This window comes from Jaculus jaculus, chromosome 19 (genome assembly GCF_020740685.1).
Source record: "Jaculus jaculus isolate mJacJac1 chromosome 19, mJacJac1.mat.Y.cur, whole genome shotgun sequence".
Taxonomy (NCBI): Eukaryota; Metazoa; Chordata; class Mammalia; order Rodentia; family Dipodidae; genus Jaculus; species Jaculus jaculus.
In genome coordinates this window covers 58,717,633-58,726,934 of record NC_059120.1, presented here as the reverse complement: position 1 = coordinate 58,726,934, position 9,302 = coordinate 58,717,633, and the positions used below count along the sequence as shown (strand labels likewise).

General features: G+C 57.8%; 1 protein-coding gene across 6 annotated transcripts; it reads left to right on the top strand.

Annotated features, from left to right (window-relative positions):
* The first annotated feature begins 263 nt into the window (after window positions 1–263).
* Fam189b (family with sequence similarity 189 member B) lies at window positions 264–9,302 on the top strand. Of its 6 annotated transcripts, none has more exons than XM_045138766.1 (12): window positions 264–1,069; window positions 1,276–1,332; window positions 1,545–1,655; window positions 1,768–1,887; window positions 2,045–2,152; window positions 3,427–3,599; window positions 3,721–3,820; window positions 5,053–5,122; window positions 5,329–5,907; window positions 7,357–7,425; window positions 7,577–7,833; window positions 8,581–9,302. In XM_045138766.1, the coding sequence occupies exons 1-12, from the start codon at window positions 845–847 to the stop codon at window positions 8,752–8,754; spliced, it is 2,043 nt and encodes a 680-aa protein (XP_044994701.1). In that variant the 5' UTR covers window positions 264–844; the 3' UTR covers window positions 8,755–9,302. The 6 variants fall into 6 exon arrangements, with proteins under 6 accessions (XP_044994701.1, XP_044994700.1, XP_044994699.1 ...); XM_045138765.1 differs by having other exon boundaries at window positions 3,424–3,599; XM_045138764.1 differs by having other exon boundaries at window positions 1,545–1,667.

Below are 9,302 nucleotides of genomic sequence, written 5' to 3'. Positions count from 1 at the left end.
CAGGAGGTGAGAAGCTACCATGAGACCAGGGCACCCTCCTTACCAACCTTCTCCATTAATGATGGGGCAAGTCCTGCTGGGAACTGTGCATCTGAGAGGCCGGGTAGGGCACAAGTGGGCACCCAAAGGATCTTTGGCCAGGGGTGAAGGGCCTGTCCAGCTCCAGCTCTCCCTCCCTCCGGGTCAGGGTGGGACTACAGCTCCCGCGGTGCACCGCGCCGCCACGCCCCTCCTCCTCCCGCACCGTCCCCATCCCCATCCCCCGCCTTCAGTGCCCGGACCGCTGCAGCCCGAGCCCGGGGAGGGCAGCGCGCCGGGACACCGAGGAGGAGGCGGCCACCGCCTCTCCCCACCAGGCGGCCCCGGGTCCCACTCTTCACCCCGAGGGCACCCCTAGTCCGCGAGCGCCCACCCCTCGCCTCCCCCACCCCACCCCACCTCCTGCAGAGTTCGTCCCATCCCTGTCGCCTTTACCTTCCCGTCCTTCCCGGGGCTCGGGACCGCCGCCCTCTTCACTCTGGGACCGGCCCTTCCCTTCTCGGCGCTCCTCCTCCCCAGGGAGATGCGATGAGCCAGTGCCCTCGCGTCCTCATCGCCGGCCCGGGCACGGTACCGGTCCGGTGCCCGTGCTGGGGAGGGTGCATCTCACGGGCCCTTCGTGACGCCCCTCCCTTGGGCCTCCCCCCAGCTGGAGTCCCCGGGCGATGCCCCAGGGGACCCAGCCAGGGGGTGGGCAGTAGAGAGAGGAGGCTGGACAGGAGACAGGACGGGGCCTTGGGCGCCTCTGAGATGCTCCCAAGTGCCAGGGGGGGCCGAGCAAGGCGCAGGCGACCCAACAGCAGGCATGATGCCCTCGCCAAGTGACTCCAGCCGCTCGCTGACCAGCCGGCCTAGCACCCGGGGCCTTACCCACCTCCGCCTCCACCGACCCTGGCTGCAGGCGCTGCTCACGCTGGGGTTGGCCCAGGTGCTGCTGGGCATCCTGGTGGTCACCTTCAGCATGGTGGCCTCCTCTGTCACCACCACTGAGAGCATCAAGAGGTCCTGCCCGTCCTGGGCTGGGTTCTCGGTGAGTTGGGTGCGTGGGAAGAGTGCACAGATAGCTGGGTGGGGGAGTCTTCTCAGGCCCCAGCCACCCCTATATCCTGGCCTCTCCCCTCTCCCCCTTTCTCTCCTGTGGCCTCTCCCTCCTTGAGGGCTAGGCCCATCCTGTAGTGAAGAGCTCACTCTGGTGCCTCCCCTGCCAGACTTAGCCTATGCCTACTCTGTCCCCAGCTGGCGTTCTCTGGGGTGGTTGGCATTGTGTCCTGGAAGAGGCCTTTCACTCTAGTGGTAGGTGCCAGGGAGGTAGGTGCCCACTGGGAGGGAGGTGCCCAGCATTAGAAGGGATACCCCCCCATCTTATGCCCTCAGGAATGGAATTGGCTCTCCAGTCAGTGCCAGGCAGGCCCAAAGTGCCTGTGAAGGGGGGGCGGCTTGTTGTGCGGAAGAGGGCTGCTCACGAAGGTCCCAGCCCTGAACCGGCGCCCCCTCTCCCTGCCCAGATCTCTTTCTTCTCCTTGCTTTCGGTGCTCTGTGTCATGCTCAGCATGGCTGGCTCTGTGCTGTCCTGTAAGAACGCCCAGCTGGCTCGGGATTTCCGCGAGTGCTCCATGGTGAGATTCGAGGTGGGAGAGTTGGAAAGACCTGACTGGGGGGGGGGGGAGCAGGACCCCCGGAGTTCCCGCCCCTGACAGGGACCGCCTTGCCCGCCCGGCTTCCACTCAGGAAGGGAAGGTGTGCGTGTGCTGCCCCCCTGTCCCCTTACTCCGGCCTTGCCCAGAGTCAGGCCAGGAACTGAAAGTGGCCTTTAACTCTACCTGTGACGAAGCTCGAGGGGCTCTCAAGGTAGGCCTGCCCTCCCCACCCCTTCCTCCCCTCCCATCCCGCTGCTCCCCCTTGCCGCTCCCCTTCTGGCCTTCCTCACGGGCCCAGAATATGGGAGGCAGGGGTTACTCCTCCTCGGGCCCCTTACCCCTCTCCTCCTTCCTCTTCCTTTTCCCAGAACCTACTCTTCAGCGTCTGTGGGCTCACCATCTTTGCTGCCATAATATGTACCCTCTCTGCTGTTGTCTGCTGCGTCCAGATCTTCTCCCTGGACCTCGTGCACACGGTGAGAAGAGAGCCAGGGCCCCAGGCCGCTCAGATGTGGTGGGGGCCGGGGTGTTGAGCCCGGACTGGGCTCCAGGAGGCAGGACTTCCCCCATCTTCCAGGTCGGGATCGCACCTGCGGCTGCGGGTCACCAACTGAGGCTGTCTATTACAGGGATGTTTCAGGGGCCACAGGGAGGGTGAGGAACACTGGATAGGTAGGAACAAAAAGGTCCTAGAAGCCGGGCGTGGTGGCGCACGCCTTTAATCCCAGCACTCGGGAGGCAGAGGTAGGAGGATCGCCGTGAGTTCAAGGCCACTGTAAGACTACTGCATAGTGAATTCCAGGTCAGTCTGGACTAGAGTGAGACCCTACCTCAAAGAAGAAGAAGAAAAAAAGCAACGTCCTAGGTTGAAGAGATGGCTTAGCGGTTAAGGTGCATGCTTGTAAAGCCAAGAGACCCAGGTTTGATTCCCCAGTACCCACTTAAAGCCAGTTGCACAAGGTGGCACATGCATCTGGAGTTTATTTGCAGTGGCTAGAGGCCACTGGTGCACCCATTCTCTCCCTCCTATCCCTCACCCTGCCTTTTTCTCTCCCTCTCAAGTAAATAAATAAATAACTAAATTTTAAAAAGAGGCCTAGAGAGGTGGCTCAGTAAAGCCAAAGGACTCAGGTTCAGTTCCCCAGTTCCCATGTAAATCAGGTGCACTAGGTGGCGCATGTGTCGAGTTCCTTTGCAGTGGCTGTAGGTCCTCCTGGTACACCCATTCTCTTTCTGCCTACTTCTCTCTCAAATAAAGAAAAAAAATTAAAAATTTAAATAAAAAAAGGAGAGCCGGGCGTGGTGGCGCACACCTTTAATCCCTGCACTCTCTGGAGGCAGAGATAGGAGGATTGCCCTGAGTTCAAGGCTACTCTGAGAATACAGAGTGAATTCCAATTCCTGGTCAGCCTGGGCTAGAGTGAGACCTTACCTTAGAAAAAAAAAGAAAGAAGAAGGCAGAGGCTGGGTTAAAGGATGGACAAGTCCTGTGGTGACAGAGAACAGGTGGTACTTTATGATAAAAGAGAGACTATAAAGACGAGAGACTTCTGGGTGGGCAGGGCCAGAGCTAAAGGCCCAGGGCTGGGGCCCCCCAAAGGAGCTGGGTGTGGCTGACTGAGGAGGGGCTGACACTGCATCTTCTCAGACTCGGGGCCCTCAAACCAGCAGAAAGGGAAGGAGTTCAGGGTCCAAGGAAGTGAGGTATTTCCAGACCACCAGGCTTGCTAACTTGCTTGCTCTCCAGCAGCTGACCTCTGAGCCCTCAGTCTCAGGCCCGCTGGGCCCGCTGGCCTGCACATCTTCGCCTCCAGCCCGTCTCCTGCACACCATGCTGGACTTGGAGGAATTTGTACCGCCTGTGCCCCCACCACCCTACTACCCCCCAGAGTATACCTGCAGCTCAGAGACAGATGCACAGAGGTGAGGCCGGGTGGAGTCCTGCTGCGGGACGGAGGAAGGGGCCTGGGCCTGGATGGGTGGGAAGGGAGAGCTGTGGGAGGAGTTATTTTCCAGGTCTTGATCCTCTTCCTCATCCCACCAGCATCACATACAATGGTTCCATGGATAGCCCAGTGCCCCTGTACCCTACTGATTGCCCCCCTTCCTATGAGGCTGTCATGGGGCTGCGAGGAGACAGCCAGGTAAGAACAGGGCTTGCTGTGGCTGGGAAGCTGTTGGATAAGGTTGCTAACGGTCCTCTGGCCTGTAGAGGACCTACACGCCCACTGTCATCTTTGGTCTTTCCTAGAGCCAGTGGAGGTGGGCAGAAGGGGAACTAGGATTTCTGTATTAAAGATGGGGAGCTGGAGTGGTACCTCAGGCCTGTCATTCTAGCACTTTGGACGGATCAAGGCAGTGTGACGTCAGCCTGGGCTATGTAGTGAGTTCCAGGCCAATGAGGGCTTCAGTGGAGCCTGTTTCAAAAAATAAAATAAGTGGGCTGGAGAGAAGGCTTAGTGGTTAGTTAAGGCATTTGGCTGCAAAGCCAAAGAACCCAGGTTCAATTCCCCAGAACCCATGCAAGCCAGATGCACAAGATGGCACATGCATCTGGAGTTCATTTGCAGCAGCGAAAGGCCCTGGTGTCCCCCCCCCGTTCCTCTCTCCCTCTCTCTTTCTTTCTCTCTGTCTCTTCCTCTCCCCCCTCAAATAAAAATAAAATAAGTAGATAAAGTGTGGCCCTAATAAGTAATTCATGCAAAGCTGAATGTGGTGACACATGTCTGTATCGACAACAGTCAGAAAATAGAGGCAGGATGATCAGGAGCTTAAGGCCAGCTTTGGCTACATTAGTGAGTGTAAAGGCCAGCCTGGATGACATGAACCCTCTCTTAAAAAAAGGGGGGGGGTCTGGAGAGGTAGATAGCTTAGTGGTTAAAGCACTTGCCTGCAAAGCCTAAGGACCCAGGTTTGATTCCCCAGGACCCTCATAAACCAGATGGCACATGTTGGCACACGCATCTGGAGTTCATTTGCAGTGGCTGGAGGCCCTGGCGTGCCCATTCTTTCACTCTCTCTCATCTCTCTCTCTATTTCCAATAAATAAATATTTTTTTTAATTATAATAAGTACATAAGAGCTGGGTGTGGTGGTGCACGCCTTTAATCCCAGCACTCAGGAAGCAGAGGTGGGAGGATCGCTGTGAGTTCCAGGGCAGCCTGAGACTCCATATTGAATTCCAGGTCTGCCTGGGCTAGAGTGAGACCCTTCCTTGCAAAAAAAACCACAAAACAAAACAAAAATAATAATCAAAAGAACTGGCACAAAGTGAAAAAGCTGGTCTGGCACCTCGGCCTCCAGCGCTCTGTCCAGTGCATGGGAATGGTCATGCCAGCGTGAAGGGCCGGCCGCTTGACCCTGTTGCCTTCTGCAGGCTACTCTGTTTGAACCGCAGCTTCATGACGGCTCCTGCGTCTGCGAACGCGTGGTCTCCATCGTCGACGGTGAGCAGAGCGGACAGGAGTGGACGAGGGCCGGGTGAAGGACAGCAAGCCGGGGGGTGCGGCGGGGGGGCTAGCCGTAGCTGGTTTCGGAGGGTCTGGGGGTCGCGGCTCCTTGGCTCCTTGCAACCCTGGTCCTGGAAGGCGAGAGGCCTGGGGGTCACCAGGCCGGACCCTCTGACTGCCGCCCTCGCCCCTGCCGCCCACAGTGTCCATGGACAGCGGCTCCCTGGTGCTGTCGGCCATCGGCGACCTGGCGGGCGGCTCGAGCCCGTCGGAGGACTCGTGCCTGCTGGAGCTGCAGGGCTCGGTGCGCTCGGTGGATTACGTGCTCTTCCGCTCCATCCAGCGCAGCCGCGCCGGCTACTGCCTCAGCCTGGACTGCGGCCTGCGGGGCCCCTTCGAGGACAGCCCCCTGCCGCGGCGACCCCCGCGGGCCGCCCGCTCCTACTCCTGCTCGGCCCCCGAGGCCCCGCCGCCGCCCGGCGCCCCCGCCGCCGCCCGCAGCTGCCACCGCCTGGAGGGCTGGCCGCCCTGGGTGGGACCGTGCTTCCCCGAGCTGCGGCGCCGGGTGCCCCGGGGAGGCCACCGGCCCGCCGGGCCCCCGCCGCCGCCTGCCCCGGCCCGAGCCCCCGCGCGACGCTACAGCGACAGCTCAGGGTCCCTCACCCCCCCGCCCGGGCACCCCCGGCCGCCGCCGGCTCCCCACCCGGCGGCGCCCCCGCCCCAGCCGCCGCTGCTGCCCCGGTCCCACAGCGACCCAGGCATCGCCACGTCCAGCCACGCCGGTGAGCAGCTCCCCCCGTCCCCCACGCTTCCTAGAGGGTCAGGGGTGCCCCACCAGAGTTGGGGTCCTGTTGAGTCCCTTGGGGAGTCCCCTTCATGCACGGGGAAGAGTCCCAAGCAGGGCACACACACACACACACACACACACACACACACATACTTGCAAGCCTGTTCCTCACTTTATGAAAACAAGCTCAAGTCCCAGCACCCTCGGGAAGCACAGGTAGGAGGATCACCATGAGTTCGAGGCCACCCTGAGACGACATAGTGAGTTCCAGGTCAGCCTGGGCTACAGTGAGACCCTACCGCTTAGGAGAAGAGAAAAAAAAAAGTTCATCGCAAGAGGTGAGCTCCAAGTCAGCCTGGAGCTACAGAGTGAGTTCCAGGTCAGCCTGGGCCAGAGTGAGACCCTACCTGGGGAGGAGGTAGAGGGGAAATCCACACAGGACCAGCAGGGCATGGTGGCACGCGCCTTTAATGCCAGCACGTGGGAGGCAGAGTTAGGAGGGTCCCTGCAAGTTCGAGGCCAGGCTGAGAATTCACATAGTGAATTACAGGTTAGCTGAGCTAGAGTGAGACCCTACCTTGAAAAACAAAACAAAAATCCACACAAAGAGGCTGGGCTTGATGGCGCACACCTTTAATCCCAGCACTGGGGCGGCAGAGGGAGGAGGATTGTCGTGAGTTCGAGGCCACCCTGAGACTACGTAGCGAATTCCAGGTCAACCTGGGCAAGAGCAAGACCCTACCTCGAAAAAACAAAAAATAAAAAAAAAATCCACACAGAGTACAGCTGGGTGAGGTGGGTCTGAGGCAGGAGAATCACCCCATGAGTTCGCGACCACGGTGACAGTACATAGTGAATTCCAGGTCAGATCAGCCTGGACTAGAGTGAGATACTACCTCGAAAGACAAAAAAAAAAAAAAAAAAAAGAAAAAGAAAAAAAAGAAAGGAGGAGGAGAAGAAAACAGTAACACACCAACAAGAAAGAAAGTTTATAGAGTTGCTGAGGAAGGAGAAAATACAAATAGCCCACAGCCTTTTTATTTTATTTTTGTTTATTTATTTCAGAGTGACAGAGAGAGAGAGAGGGAGAGAGGGAGAGAGAGAGGGCTTATCAGGGCCTCCAGCCACCCAGATGCGTGCGCCCCCTTGTACATCTGGCTAACGTGGGTCCTGGGGAGTCGAGCCTCGAACCAGGGTCCTTAGGCTTCACAGGCAAGCGCTTAACTGCTAAGCCATCTCTCCAGCGAATCCTTCACTTGAGCTTCCTATCTGAGTGAGGCCACAGCAAAGGCAGCTGCTCTAGTAAACCATGCAGATGTGGGCAGAGATAACTACCGCCCCCCACCCTGGGCATGGCCATGAAGGGGAGCTCCTCTGAGCTTGAGCACCCCTACGGGAGGACGGCTGGGCAGGCTCCCACTCAGTTCCTGTGTCTCCTCCCCAGCTGACTTCAGGGACCTTTATACCAAAGTGCTTGAGGAAGAAGCTGCCTCGGTTTCTTCTGCAGATACAGGTCAGGCATGGGATGGGGTAGCTGGAGAGGGAAGGGGCCTCCCTCCACTCTAATGCTGTGAGCCTGGGCCTCCCGGGCCCTACATCTCCATCTCTCTCTCTCTCTCTCTCTCTCTCTCTCTCTCTCTCTCTCTCTCTCTCTCGCTCCCCAGGGCTCTGCTCTGAAGCCTGCCTCTTCCGCCTAGCCCGTTGCCCTTCCCCCAAGTTGCTCCGAGCCCGCTCAGCAGAGAAACGCCGCCCTGTGCCCACTTTCCAGAAGGTTCCCCTGCCTTCGGGTCCCGCACCTGCCCACTCTCTGGGGGACCTGAAAGGAGGAGGCTGGCCAGGGCGAGGCCTGGTCACTCGTTTCCTCCAGATGTCCAGGAAGTCCCCGGATCCTACTGGGACTGGAACCCATGGACATAAGCAAGTACGCCTTAGGAGCCAGGAAGAGTCCTGGGGAAATGCAGAGCTTTAGATTGGACTGTACCAATGCCCTCTTAAAAAAAATACATATCCATATATATATATATATATATATATATATATATATATATATATATATATATATATTTGAGAGAGAGAGAAAGACAGATAAAGAGACAATGGGAGCGCTAGGGCCTCCAGCCTCTGCAAACGAGAGCCAGATACTTGTGCCATTTGGTTTATATGGGTCCTGGGAAATTGAACCTGGGCCCTTAGGCTCCACAGGCAAGTGCCTTAACCGCTAAGCCATCTCTCCAGCCCTGAAACAATTTTTTAAAATATTTATTTATTTTCTCCATTTTCAGAGAGATAGAGGCAGGTAGTGAATGAGAGTGGGTGAGCCAGGGCTTCTACCCCTTTGTGCATCGGCTTATGTGGGTACTGGGGAATCAAACTTGGGTCTTTAGGCTTGACAGGTAAGCCCTTAACTACTAAGTCATCTTTCCAACCCCTAAAACATATTATTTATTTATTATTTTTATTTATTTTGAGAGAGAGAGGCTTATAGTGCGAGAGAATGGGCACACCAGGGCCTCTAGCTACTGCAAACAAACTCCAGACACATGCACCACTTTGTGCGTCTGGCTTAAGGCGGTCCTGGGGAATCAAGCTGTGGTCCCCAGGCTTTTGCCTGCGAGGGCCTTAGCTGCTAAGCCATCTCTCCAGCCCCCAACACCTGCCATTTTTCCAGGTGCCCCGGAACCCCTGGGGAAGACCTGGCCGGGAGAGCCTCCACCTTCGAAGCTGTGGGGACTTGAGCTCTGGCTCCTCGCTGCGGAGGCTCCTGTCTGGCCGCCGCCTGGAGCATGGGACCCGCCCCCACAGCCTGAGCCTCAACGGGGGCACCAGGGAGACAGGGCTCTGAGGAGATTCTCACCCCCCACCCCCCAACAGATCCAAATGAATGCTGGGCCCTCAGGCACCAGCTGGTCGGGAGCAGCACCCCCCAGCACCCCCTCATACTGGCTGGCAGACAAACCCGCTGCACGCCCTGCCTCTGGGGACTCCAGCTATTGGAGGGCACTAGCCTCCGCCCTGGGTGGCATGGGTGTTTGGGCTGTAGGGAGAAGAGATGGCCCTGCTTACAGTATTGGGAGAGAAAAGTAAATCAGCTGCCTCCAGCATGGTTTCCAGACTCGCTCCTTCTGATCCTCAGGGACATCGTGGTCAGCCAGCGCAGGCCTGGCCTAGGTGTTGACTTGCGGGGAATTGGTGCCCGCGCAAAGTGGTGGTGAGGCAGGCAGTGAGGAAACACAGAAGTCCTGGTGGCCTCTCCGCTCTGCCACCTCGAGCTGCATGACCTTGGGCAAGTTATTTAACCTCAATCGCCTGATTCATAGAAATCCCGTGAAAATGAATGTAAAGCTCTTAACACACTGAGTAAGCCTTCAATAAATTTCGTTTTTCCCCTTC